At 41.2% G+C, this 18576-nt stretch overlaps 1 protein-coding gene across 9 annotated transcripts in view; it reads left to right on the forward strand.

Moving 5' to 3' along the window:
* PKNOX2 (PBX/knotted 1 homeobox 2) overlaps positions 1-18576 on the forward strand; it is a 429286-nt gene that overhangs the window by 358387 nt on the left and 52323 nt on the right. For all 9 annotated transcript variants that reach the window (XM_056794565.1, XM_056794564.1, XM_056794566.1 and 6 more), the window contains 2 exons: positions 1770-1941; positions 16037-16225. In XM_056794565.1, the coding sequence (XP_056650543.1) occupies positions 1770-1941; positions 16037-16225 (361 nt within the window). The remainder of the gene's footprint in view (positions 1-1769; positions 1942-16036; positions 16226-18576) is intronic.

Below are 18576 nucleotides of genomic sequence, written 5' to 3' on the forward strand. Positions count from 1 at the left end.
ATAACAAGATGTTGAGATTCAGTAGCCACCTGCATTCTCAGTGGAAGTATCTAAGTGGACACATGTCCACATACAGATGTGCCCTTCTACACAGAACCACAAGGACAGATAGCTCTAGACACCCAATGACTGGTCAGAACTCTGCTTCCCGGCAATGTTCAGCTCCAGATCTTCAATTTATAAATTCAATTCAATGAACATTTATTTAGCACCTAATTCGTACTCTATTAAACATTTCTAAAGTCCCCAACCAATGGCTCTTCGTGAAACAGAGATGAGGCAGCTCTCAAAAGCTACGCCAGTGATACTCTGGCAGGCCCCACCTTGGGGTTGAGGTCCAGTGATGTGTTCTGTCTGTTATTCAAGGAAAAGCCTAATCAGGTTTGCAGAGACTCATCATCAAGTGGGTCTCAATGGAAGGAGCATTGTCATTTGTTCTTTAAAGTATGAAACATCTATGGAATGTACTAGGTACTAGGTGCTGAGGAAAATTTAAAGTAAGTAAGATTTTTTTTGTCTGCCTTCAAGCAGCTTGCATTTAAGGGGAATATAAGACAGGGATACAAATAATGATTAAATAAAAATAGAATAAAAGTACATAAGAGACACATATCCATCATATGAAGATTTCAAGAAGGAGGCCTCACTTTTAGCTGATAGGATTAGGAAAGACTATCAGGAGAGATGTCATTGCCATTGGACCTTAAAGAATAGATATCATTTCAATACTTGGAATGCATGAATGAAAAAGTATTAAGCAATTACTCTATACCTAGCACTGTGCTAAGTGCTATGGATATAAATACAAGCAAGTAAGATAGTCTCTGACCTTCAGAAATTTACATGTAGATGAATGGTGATGGTGGAGAATTGTTTGGGGGCAAGGAGAATGGTGATTGAAGTCATAGGGCGAATTGCTAATACATTCTTTCTAGGAATGTTAGTGTTAATTGACTCGTTCTCAGAATTAGATTTGAAAAATGGAGCTTGGGAGGGGGAAATTGGAGGGAGTCTGGAAGGGTACTCTAAGTTCAGAGAATGGTGCTATCCAAGAAGGCATGGAGGTAGGTAGGAGATTATAAGATATGATCATGAGATAGTTGTCCATTTTTCCTGAGCTTTAGAGTTTGGGGGAAGAAGAAAGTTCTACTTCTGCAGGCTAGGGATTTGTGTTTTGTAAAAAGATGTTCTGTAAACCCCATACACCCCTCCCTTTCTCCTAACAGTTATGGATTAGTCAGAGAGAAAGGAGCAGGAATTGGTAGCCACAGGAGGCTGTTAGATGAGACTAGAATAGTAGGTAGCCCCTAGTTGTGGAGGGCCTTGAATACCAAGCTTTAATTTTAATTTTATCCAATCCATGGGCGACCCTATACTTTTCTTCCAGTAGCTGACCCTGGACAAAAACTGAGCACTTTCTCTATTGTTGTGTTCTTGACCCATAAATTGTCTTTACAGAGAAAAAAATGGAAGTGCCAGCTGAGCGAGCAGCAACTGAAATTTCCTGGGTACTGCTCAGACAGCTAGGTTTCAGGAACTTCTGATCCTTGACCTAAATCCATCTATGTCCAAGGAAGAGAATGAATGCATTCACCCAGTATGTTCTTAGGGACTAGAATGAGTGACCCAGGACACAGGGCTTCCCTCTAAGGGAGGAAAGGTTGCAGGAGTGAGGGTAAGAGTCTCCAAGCAGGTAAGGAAACCCTGGGATTGCCCACTAAACAATGTGGCCTCTGTGTGTCTGTGTGCCCTTTTGGTGTCTCCTATAGGCATCCTCTCTTCCCGCTCCTGACGCTGCTGTTTGAGAAGTGTGAACAGGCCACCCAGGGCTCTGAGTGCATCACCTCAGCCAGCTTTGACGTGGACATCGAGAACTTCGTTCATCAGCAAGAGCAGGAGCATAAGCCCTTCTTCAGTGATGACCCGGAACTGGACAATCTGGTAAAATCTCCTTTCTCCCTTCAGCCAGCCCCCTCCCTCAATCCAATGCCACTGCCCTTAGGTCCCTTGCTCCCTGAAACAGAAGCCACCACCAGGCCCCAAAAGTTTTTCCTTGTAACCACTTAAGAAACCCCAGCTATAGTTCACCCGCTCTCTTCTGCTGCCATTGGTCTATTTTATCTCTTTGGAACTTGATTTCTTCATTTATCAATATGAAGGTTGGACTTGATCTTGAATTCCAATCCTAAATCTATGATGGAATTTACAGCCTGAAGAGGGGAGAAGCAGTAGAAGGAATCACAATGGAGTGGGGACTGTCTGCAACTCAGACTTTGACACATTAAAGCACTGTTTTCCTCCATTTAGAAAGTTTTTGTTTTTGTTTTTTCTATGAGCTCATTGATGTCAGAAACTTTCATTGAGGAAACTCATACCAATATAAATTAGCAACTGTTCTGCAGTTTATCTGATCTTAAAGTTTTCTGGAGAGGAAAAGGGAACAAGCATTTATTATTCCCCTACTATATGCTAGGCACCGTGCTAAGCACTTTATAAATATCTCTTTGATCTTCACAACAATCCTATCAGATAAATGCTATAATTACCCCTACAGGTAAGGAAATTGATGTCTAGATTAAATGACTTGCTTAGGGTCACATAGCTAGTCACACAGCCTGAGGCTGGATTTGAACTCAGATCTTTCTGGCATTAGAAACAATACTCCATCCATTATGCCATCTAGATGCAAGTTAATTGACTTTCTCTGGGTCACAAAGTCAGTATATATGACAGGTAGGATTTGAGTTCAAGTCTCTCTGTCTTTAAGACTGACTCTCCAACATTTGCATCCTTGAACCTTTTTTTAAATTATATTTTTCTCAATTACATGTAGATAAAATGTTCAATGATTATTTTCTGACATTTTGCATTCTATATTCTCTTCCCCCTTCCTCAAGACAGCATGTAACATGATCTTGTACATGTGTTATCATACAATCCATTTTTCCATGTTCATATTGTTGTATAATTAGAAAATCTTGAACCCTTGGACTCCATTTCCCAGAATCCTTTTCCCCTCATCCACATAGCTTCTTTGTGTATTGTTTATAAGTTCGGTAACTCTGCCTCTTTGCTCTCTCTTCTCCCTTGTGCGTGGCCTGGGAAAGCCTCACTTTACTGAAGGTTTTTTCTTTCCTCTACTTCAAGTGATTATTAATAAATCTTATAAAATATAATACTTGGAGTATTGGATATTAATTTTCAGTCTTACATTGTGAAAGAAGATGAATATTGCTTATATAAGAAAAAACCAACTTATGAAGGAAATAAAGTGGAAATTGGGATGTTTCAATCTGAATTCAGATTCCACTAGTTCCTTCCAAAGTGGTGGATGGCCTCTTTGTTATGAGTCTCTACTCCATGGACTCTCAAGAAGAACCATAGAATGTTTTCATAGAATGTTCAAGTTGGGGGGAACCTTAGAGGTCTCTCACTTTGCAGATGAGGAAACTGAGTCTCAGAGATGAAGTAACTTGTCATCAAAGCTTATTGATTGGCGGAGCTAGTAGAGCTAATGGCTAGTATAATGTGGTTCACAGAGGAAGAACAGGTGTGCATGAGCACCTGTGAACAGGAGCCAGAGACCTAGACAACAAAATATGTCAAGAGAAACCTAGAAGAGGTCTTGCCCAGAAGCAGATGGATGGGTTTTTGCGGTCCCTTCACCCCCAAGGAAACTCACTAAGAGCAATCAACAGAGAATGAATGAGTCAGCAAGCGAATGAGTGTGAGTGTGTGTGTGCATGCATGTGCATGCAAGCACTGCTTATAATTTTCATAAGTAGAGTCAGGTTGAATTGTTTATGGAAAACTCTACCTTTTCCATGGATGTTTAGCACATCTTTGGATGGCCATCTCTCACCTCAAACCCTTCATCTGCCATCAAGCCCTATCTTTCTAGCCAAGACACGCAACAACAAAAAACCAAATGAGGAACACGTGTGCATGAACACACATAGATTTTTGATGTACACAGGTGCATCCTCAAACTAGATGCAAATACAGATAACTCTGGGATTACCCAGGGTTTCTGTATTATCTACACGTTGCTTTCTTGCAGAAAGTCAAGATTATTAAATCTTAGAACTTATGGGAAAAGCCTCCATGCAAAGGAGACTTCCCAGTTCTGGAAGCTTGGGCTGAGGAATAAGATGCACCATAAAGAGTATTTGAGATGATGAGGATCTTGTAGAGTCAAAACAACTCAACGTAATTCAACAAATGGGAATTAAGCAGGAACTATGTGTAGGATGGAGTCAGGCCCTGGACAGTTATTTAGAGTAATGTATAGGGTTATATAAAAATTAAGTCAGGCACAGTCCCTGGCCCCAGAGCTGTAGGTTATATGACAAATATAAAGGAGAGCTATCCATGGTGGGAATTTTTCCATTTTGATCAGAGAAGGCTTCATGGCAGAGCCTTTGGGCTTTGAAAGTTTGGGAAGCACTTCAGCCTGCAGAGATGGGGAAGGGGGTCCATTCTAGACATAAAGGACACTATGAGCAAAACCAAGGAGACTGAAGAGGGTAGAGCAAGAACAGTGGGGCAGTGATTAGTCAAATGACCTCAGATGTAGAGTGCACCAAGGGGAATACTGGAAGTTTCTAGAAAGGAAGGGTTGGAGTGGCAGCTAGGATGCTTAATGGAAAGAGAGCTAGGCTTAGAGATGGGAAGTCCTGGGTTCAATTTGACCTCAGACAATTCCTAGCTGTGTCACTTAACCCCAAATGCCTAGTCCTTACTACTCTTTTGCCTTGGAATCAAAAAGACAGAAGATAAAAGTTATTTATTTTTTTAAACCCTTACCTTCCATCTTGGAATCAATACTGGATATTGGTAACAAGGCAGAAGAGTGGTAAGGGCTAGGCAATGGGGGTTAAGTGATTTGCGCAGGGTCACACAGCTAGGAAGTGTCTGGGGTCAGATTTGCACCCAGGACCTCCCATCTCTGGGCCTGGCTCAATCCACTGAGCCACCCAGATGCCCCCCAAATTTATTTTTTTTAAAAGGAAGAAAAGAAGGAAGGAAGGATTGGATCCTTATTGTGGAGGACACTGTTACCAATTTCTGCTACAGGCCTGACAAGAAAAACTGTCCTATTTCTTGAGACATCTGTCCATGAGCAAGGTAGCCAAGTGGCACAATAGCTAGAGTTTAACTTGAAGTCAGGAATGCCTGAGTTCAAATCCTGCCTCAAAATACTTAACATCTGTTTGCCTCAGTTTCCTCAGCTGTACAGGCTGGTGTCCAGGTATATCCACCATTATTCTACTTTTGCCATACTTGAAAAAATGTCCTCATAGATCACTGTGCAAATGCCTGGTACCCTGCCATGACCACAGCCCTTTATTTTCCAAGAAATGAAGAAGACCTAAAATTCAGGTTAAGAATCCTAAGAAAGCTGGGCTCTAATACAACCTATGATGATGCCATGAGGATCTCAGACTTCTCTTGCTTTTCCTGGCACAGGGGCTTATGGTCTAGCCACAGTTCTATTGCAACCCAGCAATTACAAAAAAATGTATCACCTAAACCCTTTTTTTATATCTCTCTCTTTGGTCTCCAGAGAACCCTGTGGATCCTATGCTAGTCTGTAGAATCAGATTCTTGTCAATTAGTCCAGAGCAGAGGAGGTGGTGCATGGTTAGGAATAAAATACCAGAAGTGGATAATCTGCTACTACTTGGCAGTATGACCTTAGACAAGTCCCTTCCCTTTTTTAGACGTCAATATCTTCATCCATAAAATGGGGGGTCCACACTAGATATTCTGTTAGATCTCTTCAAACTCCCAATATTCTGTTGGTCAGCTGTAAGCATATTCTAGGGAAGAAACTCTCAGTCCTTGGATTTATGTCCTAGGTGCTTGCTTTGCCTGGATTTCGACTTTCTTAGCTGCTGGGCAGATAGCTGAAATTCTCTGGTTCATGTGGACAGTTTGTCCACTCGTGGGCTTAAAAGAATCTAGCTCAAGAACCAAAGGCTTGCTTTTGCTTTCCCTGGGCAATGCTTGATTCTCTGATCATATAGACCTGGCCAGAGAAGCACTGATTGATTCATTAAGCAGACTTCCTAGGTGTTTCACCTTCGTTTCATTCCTGTACCTGCCCACCAGAGAACTTCACTGAGCCTTGGGGTGAGGGCTTTCTTTGGGGGGATCAGCCAAAGCCCGCTGCCCCCTCCCACCCTTTGCCTTGACATGGTCAGGGAGGAGATGAAAAGGCCAGCCACGGGGGCCGTCATTAGAACAAGAATCATGTCGCCAGCACAGCCGAGATGCACATAATTAGAAATTAGAAAAAGGTCAGATCGCGTCATTATCAGCTCAATCAGCTGCCGAGTGCCACAGTCAGTTAATTTGGCATCTGTATTTTTTACAACCCCGCACACGTAGCCCAGCGGACTGTAACTCTTTATCCGGACAGATATACTGCGCAGCCGAGCAGGGACATAAAATGAGAGACCCCAAGCAAATGAGCTGAGATAATTGAGAGATTTATTTTTTATATATATGTGTGTCAGGGCAGCTTTCCTTTGCCCTTGAATATTGACTTTCATAAATGGGATTGTCAGGGGGACACTTGGGTCTGGGGAAACTTTGGCCCTTTGAAATACCTCATCCCCAGACCCTGGCCTCTTCTAGACCTTATTTTTTTCTCCAAGTCCTGCAAGACTGGGAGTTGCCTCCCTCCCATTACCATTGGAACATGCCCCACCACCCCCTCCAGCCTGTTATCATTCTCTGCCCTCTTCTGATTCCTTCCTTTCCACAGGGCCCTTCCATGCTCTAAATTCTACCTGGAATGGCAACCTTCAGCCAAAAATGGCTACATTCTCCCCAGAGCTGCCAAGAAATCAAGGGGGGCTTTCTAGGATTCAGAAGAACCTTCTGTCTTAGGGATTTCCATCTGCCCCCTATCTATCACCCTCAGGGACCTGGTTAGAGTGAGAATGGGCCATCTAGTCCAGGTAAGGAAAACGAGGTCTAGAGAAGGCAAATGACTTGCCCAACGCCATATAATGAGCCATGTGATAAAGTAGAAAGTGTGTTGGACTTGGAGTTAATGAATCATCAAGCATTTGTTATGTATTTACTATGTGCCAGGAGCAGGGAACCTGGGTTTGAATATCACCTTAGCTGCTGACAATCATGGTGATCCTGGACAAGTCACTTCCCTTCTAAAAGCCTCCATTTCTTCATCATTAAAAGGGAAATAGTAATGCTTCAAGTTACCTATCTCACAGGGTTGTTGTGGGGAAAGTGCTTTTTGAAACACTAAACAGGAGCAGCTAAGTGGCACAGGGGATACAGCACCACACCTGGAATTAGAAAGACCTAAGTTCAAATCTAGCCTCAGGCACTTAATGTGTGACCCTGAACAAGTCACTTTCTCCTATTTGCCTCAGTTTCCTCATGTGTAAAATGAGCCAGAGAAGGAAATGGCAAACCACTCCAGTATCTTTGCTGAGAAAATCCTAATGGAGTCACAAAAAATTGGACCCAACTGAAAAATGACTAAACAAAAAAAAAATGCTAAGTTAAAAACTATATTATCAGTGAATTATTGACATTTTAGAGTTGAACTCAAGTCTCCAGTACTCTAGGCTATTGTTTATCTGCCCATGAGTCTTTAAACCTTTGAGGTCCTCATAAGAAAATTTTCATAACCTGTATTAGCAATACCAGTTCCTTAAATGTGACTTTTCTAGAATATAAGCCAATTTGCCCTTGGGTAGCCTCATCTGGGTTTTTTTTTTTTTGCCCTATTTCTGGTCTACCTGATCACCTTCTCACCTGAGCTTCAGACCTTTTCTTCAATCTGTCCCACCTGGAAGTTCCTTTTTCCTTCCTTATCTTCCCCTTGCTCCCTTCCCTCCTTCCCCCTCCCCAGCAGCCACTGGCTGGCACTTGGTAAAGTTTGTAAAATTTGCAAGTTCCCCAAACCCCTTTGAAAGGTAAAGGCTTTTTGTTTTATAAAATCTGATTTATGGGCCCCAGTGGCACAGGGCCGAAGTTTTATAGATTATGCAAGATTTCAAACCGGAGCTGTAAAACGTACGGTTCAGTTTCATGCATGGCATTTTTTTATGTGTAAATTTTTTAACATTTATGAGCCCCGTTTTAATGAGTCTCCAGCGTGACTCAGGGGACAGGTTTTGGTTCCTGACCACAAAGCCAGCCCTGGAGCAGGGGCTCAACTTTCAGGCCACAATTTCCCCAACCCATTGTAGAAGGTCCAAGTCAATGTAAGGGGGTCCCACGACATTGCCCAGAGACAGATCATTTTAGTCCTTGGTCCAGAATCCCCTTGCCTGGGCAGTTTCTGCCAGGTCAGAAATGACTTTATGCTCCAGAGAGCTTCACATTCAAAGGAGTTAGGGTAAAAATACCTAAGCTTTTCATCCAAGAAAAACATGCACTGGTTTCTGTCTCTAAGAACCTTAATCTAATCTAATGCATCCCCTCATTTTACAGACAAGGGAGGCCAAATCACACAGTTAGTTTATGGCAGTGGGAGACTATCTACCACAAGCTCTTCCTTATTTACACTTTCAATATCTTCTAATCCCTGTTCGTTTCTCTTCCTGACCCCTTCCCAAACCTGGATTTAGAATCTAAAGTCTTGACTTCAAATCATGGATCTTCTACTTACTGCCTGTGTGATTTGGAGCCAGACACATCTGTCTGGGCCTCAGTTTCCTCCTCTGTCAAATGAGAGGGTAGGACTAGATAGTCTCTAAAGCCCTTTCCAGTTCTGCAGCTATGATTTCAGGTTTATTTCTCTTTTGCTTCAAAGCTACTTCATGTCTAATAATACTTATTACAAAGACAGAGATCACCATGGATTTTTAATGGTAGTAAACTCTCCTTAATAGGAATAGAAGGCTAGAATTATCCTTCCCAGTTTGCTGATGAAGATGAGGCTAGAAGAAACCTGCCACAGGTCATCTGGAATAAGTAAAAAGAACCTACGTTTCATCTAGCGCTTTAAGGGATTTCATAAAGCACTTTCCTCATAACTCCTCTACAAATTGGATCCTAAATAGATGATTTTCATTCCCATTTTCCAGATCAAGAAGCCGAGGATAACAGTTTAAAAGACTTGCTTGGAGACACATGGCTAGCAAGGATCAGAGTCAGAACTGGAATTCATCTCTTAAGATTTCCAGTATACTCTATAAAGCTGCCTTATCCTTAGGAAGAACACAATTCCTCAGACTGAGCTCTACTCAGCTCTGAGCTGCCACTAGGTCAGCTCTGGCCTGGTCTCATCATTGCTCCCCATGCTTTGGTTTGTTTCTCAGCTGATTCTGGGAATCCTTGCCTACTATCAGTGTGCCTCCTCTCTAGGGCATTGAGATTTGTTTCTGTCTCCATGATGCTGGAAGATCTCCCTTGAAAAGCAAATGAAGACTTGGAGCACTCTGATTTTGGTTCCTGCTTCTTCCTATTAGTGAACAATTCCTGGGCCCCTAATAAGGATGGATTCTGTGTCCACCTCACCACCAGCCTTCCAGGTCACTTCTCTGGAGTAGACTTCCCGCCTCTTTTTCTATTAGCTTGGAATAGCTAGACAAGCAGACATATGGGGTTTTTGCGAGGTTATTTTCATTCATTCACCCATCCACTCATCGAGTCATTCATTCTTTCATTCAACAGTTATTGTTTTTTTTCATTTTGTGCAATAGTTGATTAATAGATGTATAGTATCCCGAATAAAGGTGATAAGAGTTCAACTATATTTTGCCCTGTTCAACCACATATGAAATATTGTGTTTAAGTTTGGGGTCCCATAATCATAAGAAGGACATCAACAATTTATCATGAGTCTGAAAGAGGGCAACCAGTTTAGAGCTTTAAAACAAGAGAAACAAATGAAGAAACTAGGGGCATTTAGCCCTGAGAAGAGAAGCCTTGGGGGGAACAACATAGCTGTCTTCAAATGACTGTCTGAAGAGATGACATGTGAAATGGGGTTTAAATGTGCTCTGAGTAGCTCAAAATGAAGACTTAAAATCAATGAAGGGAAGCTACAGGGAGGCAGAATTCACATGGGGGAAGGAAATTGAAATGGAGAGAGGTGATCAAGATAGTTTTAAGTGTTGAAAAGGTTGTCATGTAGAAGAGAAATTTAACTAATTTTGCCAAACTAGAACCAATTGGTAGATTGGAACCAATTGAAAGAGCTTCCCTCAAGGTAAGGATAAATGTCCTTAATAATTAAGATTTTTCAAGAGGAATGAATTACCTTGAGAAGTTAGGAGTTGCCTCTCACTGGAGGTGTTTAAGAAGAGGCAAGATTGACCCCCTATTGGCATCATTGTAGAAGGGATCCCTGCTTAGAGACAGGCTAGATTACATGACCTCCCAGATTTCTTCCAACTCTGAGATAACATATAATTTTATGATACAAGTCCTTATCGGAAAACTTTATAATAATTAAAACTGTTTAGCAGAAGAATGGGCTGCCATATCAGAAAGTGGTTATCCCCTCACTGGAAACAGTTGAACTGAGACTGTCCAAACATCTGCCAGGGACATTTTATTTTATTTTATTTTATTTTATTTTATTTTATTTTATTTTTAAAACAATATTTTATTTGATCATTTCCAAACATTATTCATTAGAGACAAAGGTCATTTTCTTTTCCTCCCCCCCCCCACCTCTCCCATAGCCGATGCACAATTCCACTGGGTATCACATGTGTTCTTGATTCAAACCCATTTCCATGTTGTTGGTATTTGCATTAGAGTGTTCATTTAGAGTCTCTCCTCAGACATGTCCCCACAACCCCTGTAGTCAAGCAGTTGCTTTTCCTTGATGTTTTTACTCCCACAGTTTGTCCTCTGCTTGTGGATAGTGTTTTTCTCCTAGATCCCTGCAGATTGTTCAGGGACATTTCATTGCCACTAATGGAGAAGTCCATTACGTTCAATTGTACCACAGTGTATCAGTCTCTGTGTACAATGTTTTCCTGGTTCTGCTCCTCTCGCTTTGCATCACTTCCTGGAGGTTGTTCCAGACTCCATGGAATTCCTCCACTTTATTATTCCTTTAAGCACAATAGTATTCCATCACCAACATATACCACAATTTGTTCAGCCATTCTCCAATTGAAGGGCATCCCCTCATTTTCCAATTTTTCTGCCAGGGACATTTTAAAGACAATACCCATATGCAGCGGCAGATTATTCACAATGAACTCTGAAGTCCCTTCCATTTCTAAGATTCTGTGATTCTAAAATCTTGCACTATGATGAGCAATGGGGAGTGGAGAGATGGTGGCAAAAAAAATATTTCATAAGGAATAAAGCAGTAATAAGTGTAAAGTTGGAAGGGATCTCAAAGAACATTTAGGCTAACCACTTTCTGGATGAAGAAACTAATTCCAATTGAGTTTAATTTGACATACAAAGGTCACAGAACTACTTTATGATATGGAAGTTACATAGGAAAGAAATACTTGGGTAAAGAAAGGTAGATTGTGCTTAACAGATTTACAGAGGATACTACATGCCATAAAAATGTTACCACACTGAAAAACAAGAACAAGATTCAAAATAATCTTGGAAAACTAGTCATATCAGAATGAAATTCAATAAGAAATGATAAAAAGGGGTCTATTCTCAGGAGCAAAAGCTCAACAGTAAAAGCAGAAAATAAGGAAGCCTCAGGTTTATAGGTGATCAAAAGATGGAAGAACATGAACAGGCAAACAGATTCTGTTGCAGAAAATGGCGGAGGGCAGGATAGGGAAAATGAACACAGGGAGAATGAGAGAGAGGGAGAGAAGGAGAGAGTTTATGAACTGCTTATTATGTGCCAGAAACTATACTAAGATGTTGGTTGTATGCATAAAAGTCATGTTCTTGGTCAGACCCAAACTAGCATATTATGTCCTTTTCCAGTTGTTGTACTTTTAAAAAGAACATGGAGAAACTAGAGAAGTTGCCAAGAACATCAAAGATGATTAAAGGGTGGGAAAATATCATGGCATTTAGAGCTGAGGAAGAAGGTCTGTGGAGCCTAGTTCCCTCACTTGACAGTAGAGACCCAGAGAAGTTGTTGCTTCTGAAAAATGAGTAGCAGGATCAGGATTTGAAGTCGGGTCCTTTGATACCTTTTGCTCTTTCCCTAAGTCGACACTGCCTCTTCTATGAGAAGAAACTGAAACAAATTAGAATCATTTTTCCTGGAAAGGAGTTGGCTCAGGTAACTTATAGGAAGGTTTTATAATAAGGTGCTTATCAAGTTATTTTCCGTGTTTATGGAAGACTGAATAAGAGTAAAGGAGCTTAACTGAAAGCTGGGAAGATTTTAGCTGGACATAAAAATGAACTTCTTAACCAACAGAGTAATAAAGCCTTGGGAGGTCTACTAAGTCTCTAAGTCTATTTCTAGACAGTGTCAAGAAGGGAAGTGACAACCATCTGTGCCGGATTGTTTAGACATTTAACAATCTGAAGGCAAGGGGCTGGATCACCTGATCTACTATGGTGTCTTCCAGCCCAGCAATTCTGGGCCATTCAGAACATGCTAGAGAGGAAGAGAGAAATTTTATGAAGTCATTGGGCCAAACATGATGGAAGGAAGGCTGAAGAAGAGGATGGATGGAAGAGATAGGTGAGAAGTGAGAAGAATGGCTTTATAGTTGTTTAGGTATCTCAGGGACCCTGACCTAGATCCTCACTTCTTCTAGCTACGTTACCCTGCCAGCGGCAGATAGTTGGAGCATGGACTCAGGAAGATCAGAGTTTAAATGTGACCTCACTTACTAGTTCTGTTACCCTGGGCAAGTCAATTTAATCTCTGTCTGCCCGAGTTTTCTTAACTGCAAAATAGGAATTATAATAAGATATTTTGTGAGGATCAAATTAGATAATATTTGTAAAGTTCTTAGCACAGTGCCAGGCACACAGTAGGCACTTTATTCCATTCCTTTATGATACAAATGACCAGTGCCTCAGTAGTTATTGAACACACTTTGTACCCAGCACCATTCTGGGCAATATGACACATACAAAATATGATGCTCATGCCCAAAAGGTAGCAAAGTAAGGCAATACTCCAGCTAATCCCAACCCTACTTTTTTCAGACAAGTAACAGTCATGATCACCTCAGTTTCTCCTCTTTGCCCTTTTTTAACCTGACTTTTGAGTAAGGCATAGATTTTTATCCTCTGCTCTGTTGATGAATCTACATTGTGGACTGGGCACCCACATTATAGGAGAATCCCAAAGAAATAATCGAGATTCTTAGCCCTTGGAGAATCTGCCATCTAGTTCAGCAAGGGCTCCAAATAGTTGATCTCAGTTAATAGTAGGATGATAGAGTGGGAAGAGCACTGAATTTGGAATCAGAAAACCTGGATTTTGCCACTCAAAAACTGGAGCATTGAACTAGTTACTTCCTCTCTCTGGGTCTCAGTTTCCTAATCTATAAAATAGGAGAGATCAGACTAGATTTTTCAGATCTCTTTAAACTCTAAATCACAGAGCCCAATGGGAGGCTGTTTGCCATTATATACCTCACTACTTTCAATGCTCATGAGAAGACTCTTGTGGGTTTTTAAATTAATATTCAATAACTAAGTATGGTATTTTTATAATGTTTTATTAATAATCACTGTTAAAAATCTCCATTTATACACTCTCTCCCTTCCTCCAACAACCTTGCCCATGGATTGTGAGGACTCTCCTCTCTACTCAGTCTCCTGCTGACTACAAGGATATAGGTGAAGAGCTGACTAATCCCCCCCAATAATGTTTTTGCTGAGTAGCTTCTCAACAAAGAAAGTCTGGGAACTCCCCATTATAACTGAAGAGTCAACACACTCATGATCACAGAAACATAAATGGGTAACAAATGCAGCCATAAGTACCTGCCATGTTTTACCTTTCATCTTAGAACCAATATTGTGCATTGGTTCCAAGGCAGAAGAGCAGGAAGGCAATGAGGGGTAAGTGACTTGCCCAGGGTCATATTTGAACCCAGAATTCCTGTCTCTGTCCCTGGCTCTCAATCCACTGAGCACCCACCTGCCCCCAAATGCCTGTAATGTTAAGGACAGTCATACAGTGCTAAATATATAACTACTTCTATTCCCTTAGACAAACTGACTCAGTAAGTCAGTCAAGAAATAGTGATTGAGGTGGCTCAGTGGACAGAGAGTCAGGCCCAGAGATGGGAGGTCCCAGGTTCAAATCCGATCTTAGATACTTCCTACTTGTGTGACCCTGGGCACTTGACCCCCATTGCCTAACCCTTACAGCTCTTCTGCCTTGGAACTAATATATAGTATTGATTCTAAGACAGAAGGTAAGGGTTTCAAAACAATAAATTTTAAAATAGTGATTGAATGCCTAAAGGGGGAGTAGTGCCCTTTGAGGTGCTTAGGATGCATATTTAAGAACAAACACATTTGCATTAAATATCATTGATTAAATTCCAGTATCCAAAAACAAGTATATAACATCCAGAGCTTTTGCTCTATTTAAAAAACTGTTTACAAAAGAAGAGTTATAAACTAGAAATGACCAAATAAAAACATGCTCCAAATTACTAATAGTAAGAGAAATGCAAATTAAAACAACTGAAGTTCTATCTCACAAAGATATGACAAAAGATTAAAAAGAGGTATACTGATAACACTGTTGGTAGAGCTATGCTGTAGCTAAAATGTTCTAGATTTCAGTTTGATATTATAATACCAATAGCAATTACACAGTGTCTACTATAGGCCAGGAACTATACTAAGCACTTTACAATGAGTATGTTATCCCATTCTCACAACAAGTCTGAGAGGTAGGTGCTATTATTATCCCTAATTTACAGATAAAGAAACTAAGTCGAAGGTCAAGTGACTTGCCCAGGGTCACAGAACTAGTAAGTGTCTGAGGCAGGATTTGAACTCAAGTGTTCCTGACTCCAGGTCCTATGCTTCCTGCACTGTACTCCCTTAAATAGACAATACGAAGACATCAGTTATGTATGACTACAACAATGTAAATCAAAAACATAAAAGATGAACTGAGTAAATGAAAAATCCACAAAGATCCCGGACAACTGATAGTGAACCACAGAGAAACAGGGGCCTACCAGGACAGAATATTATATACTCTGCATGCTGCAATGGCTATCAAATATTTTTGCTTAGTTGTTTTATTTTTGCATCTAAGTGGCATATAGAGTTGAGAGAGTGCTCAGTTTTCTCATCTATAAAATGGGGGTGATAATAATAGCAACTACCATCACAGGGTTATTGAGAGGACCAAATGATCTATCACCTGTAAAGTTCTTTGCGTACCTTAAAGCACTTTCAAAATATTCATTATTATTATTAAACATGATTAATTTTAACAAGGGAGGCTTTCTTCTGGAGAAGTTAAAATGACTGTGATATAGACAAAATGCCTAGATAACTTTTTTAAAGTTTATATATTTAATTAATTGGGAACATTATTCCATGGTTACATGATTCATGTTCTTTCCCTCCCCTCTTCCCACCTCCCTCCGGTAGCCAATGAGCAATTCCACTGGGTTTTACATGTGTCATTGATTAAGGCCTATTTCCATATTCTAAATAACTTTTTCTTCAAAGAACAACCATATCATTAAGCTCAATGGGCTTACAAGGGCTCCTCATAAGAGAGACAAAGACTCCTAACAGGTTATCAGAATATATTATTGCTATAAAAAGTATGTTGATGTATACTTGGGGGTGGATTAGAAATTATTTTGACATCTTGAAGAGTTAGGATAGGACCAATCTGGAAAGGCTTCCTGGAAGAGGTTGGATTGGAACTATACTAACCCAGAGATGGAGAATCCTCCATATCTCCTGGTCCAATCAATGGTAGCTTTTCTGGAGACAGGGTCTCTTTAAGAAGTTACCCAGAGTGGTGCTGCTTCTCCTCTGTGGCCTTTGGTGGTAGAGGTGGGAGTGGGAAGAGGCCATGAGTGTGTATGCATGATATCAGAATGGATGCCTGACCTCACTTCTCCCTCCCTCCCTGCCTTCCCCATCTCTCCAGATGGTGAAAGCAATCCAGGTTCTGAGAATCCACCTGCTGGAGCTGGAGAAGGTGAATGAACTCTGCAAGGACTTTTGTAACCGTTATATCACCTGCCTCAAGACTAAGATGCACAGTGACAACCTGCTCAGGAATGACCTTGGAGGTCCCTATTCCCCCAACCAACCATCCATAAACCTGCACCCACAGGTAATATACCTCTCATGATAAGTTTCCTCCAACTCAGGGAAGGTCGTTGGGGTTCTCTTTTCCCTTTGACTCCTCAGCAGGACCTGGCTCAATAATAATGGGTGGGCATCATGAAAGCACCCAACATCCTTTAAGAGGGATCAGCCTCATTGACTCCTTTAGCCATCAAGGTCCCCGAGCCTTCTCATCTATTATCCTAGGACAGACAGCTGAAGTGCCCTTGAAGAAGGGATGCTATGAGTGGAGAAGCCTCCAAAATAATGCTGAAAAACAAAGTGGTTTTATGAAGAGGTGGAAAAACTCTCTCTGAGAAGGAGAAGGTTTTCCCTGAGACTCATACCCAGAAAGCCTGGCTCTTGGTTTTATCTCTAGTGCTGGAGCTCTGTGGGCAACCTGAGTTCTTGGTGGTGGCTGCTATGGGCAGACTGACTGTTCTTCAGCTCTTTCTTGTCTGGTGGACAATTTGCCTCTCCCTTGACCACTGTCTTCTCATGGTTCTCACCCCACTACTGTTTCTTCAAAGTGTTTAATTGCAAGTTGACACAATTCATGACCTCCAAACTTTGCTCAGGGTGCTCCCACTCCTCCAGCTCCCCCTACTCTACTTCAGATTCATAGACACTAGAAGAAAGGAAGAGGGGCAGAATCTATATGCTAGGTTGGAATAGATCACTTCTGTAGCCCCCAACCCATAGCTTAAGAAATTCTTTGTCCCATAACTTAAAGGAAAGGTCTAAAGAAATCTATTCACCAAATTTCCATCCAATATTGAGTCTTGATATAAGTTTGGCCTCACCATGTCGTTATTTGCTACTTCATTATTGCCCTCATCTCCTAGAAAGCCTGGCTCTGGAATCCTCGGTCTTAGGTAGAAATCCCAACCTGTTATACTTCATGCAAGGTATTATTAATGCACTCTAAAGCTCAGCATCCTTGTCTGTATGAGGATTGAAGAGATGCCCTCTAAGGTCCCTTCTAACTTTGAATCTATTATGCTATGAATATCCCCTCCCTCCTTTGATCCTTCTAGTTCCACTTCAAAAGTATGTCTACAAGAAGGGTAGAAAAATGACTTTATTTCTTCTTCCTCCAATCTAAACATATTGAAATTTCTTCTGAAAAGGGTTTGTGATGACTCATTCTCTTCAAGTGTCCCATCTGGTGGGGTGAGAGAGATTGGGAGTGGATCAAACTGTGAAATGCTAGAAAGGGTGATAGAGGAAGACTGTGCAATCTAATTTCCAGAGGTCCTTTAGAACAGGAGACGTTGTGTACATATACAGACCTATTTCCAGGACACATTAGATTAGATGAAGGCAGGCAGAGGATGACTTCAAGAGAATGTTTCTTTGATAATGAGCCATATCTACTGAGATTCTCATCCTGAAAACAAATACCATCCCTGCTATCTAAGAGCTTTGTGGAACTAGGAGAAAGTGGAAGGTGTGAGGTTGGGGTTTTGGATTATGTGGGGTGTGGGACAAGAAGTTTATTTCCTCTTTCAATTGCCTGAAATAACCAAATCATTTTATCACAGATCTGAAGAAGCCGCCCAGGCTTCTGTTTGCTAATATTCTCTTGAAATAGACTCATTCCTTCAGAGTCTTATTGTACTTTCCCTTATGATCAAAATTAGCAAGAAACTTGCATAAAAGAGGACAATAATTGCTCAACGAGCATCTCGTTTGTAATTTATTAGTTTCTATTATTGTGGGTTGCTATAGCAACGGTGCGCAGCCCCGGTGACGGGAGAGATTCGAGATAGGAGCTGAGGAGGCTGTGAGGCCTCACCAAATGGAGATGCACATTTTTATCAGTAATTTTCATGAAAATAATAAGTGAGGAGTTAATGAGATGGAAAGCCATCCTGTGGCTATTGTGAATTTTTTTTAAGTGTTGATCTAATTAGAATGCATCGGTCAGGAAAAGTAATGAGGATTTAGTGCCTCACAGAGATGTGAGGATCATATCAGAAAATTAGCACAAGTCTTTGGAAATAATCAGGCCCTTAGAGAGGCACTGGATTCCCCCTCCTGGGCCCTCCAACTCTACCTCTAGGTCTGGAGTTGGGGAGGGAGGGAGGCATTGCTCCAATGAGAAGCTATTCTGTGTGTGGAGGGGGAAGAGAGAAATGATATGACTTCTGGGCAGGCAGTAAGTGAGCAAAGGCAGTTTAAGAACATCTTTGGAATCCTATTCAGGGGCCGAGGACCAGAATCTGGCAGGGTCATCTCAGGGAGCAGAGGTATAAGGGAGAAGGCAAGATGGGCTATGAACAAATAGGATCTCAAAGGAAACTGGTCCTACTGGTTAGTCAGAGGACGTTTCATCTTTGAAAAAGGAAGAGTCAA

This window comes from Monodelphis domestica, chromosome 4, assembly GCF_027887165.1.
Source record: "Monodelphis domestica isolate mMonDom1 chromosome 4, mMonDom1.pri, whole genome shotgun sequence".
Lineage (NCBI taxonomy): Eukaryota > Metazoa > Chordata > Mammalia > Didelphimorphia > Didelphidae > Monodelphis > Monodelphis domestica.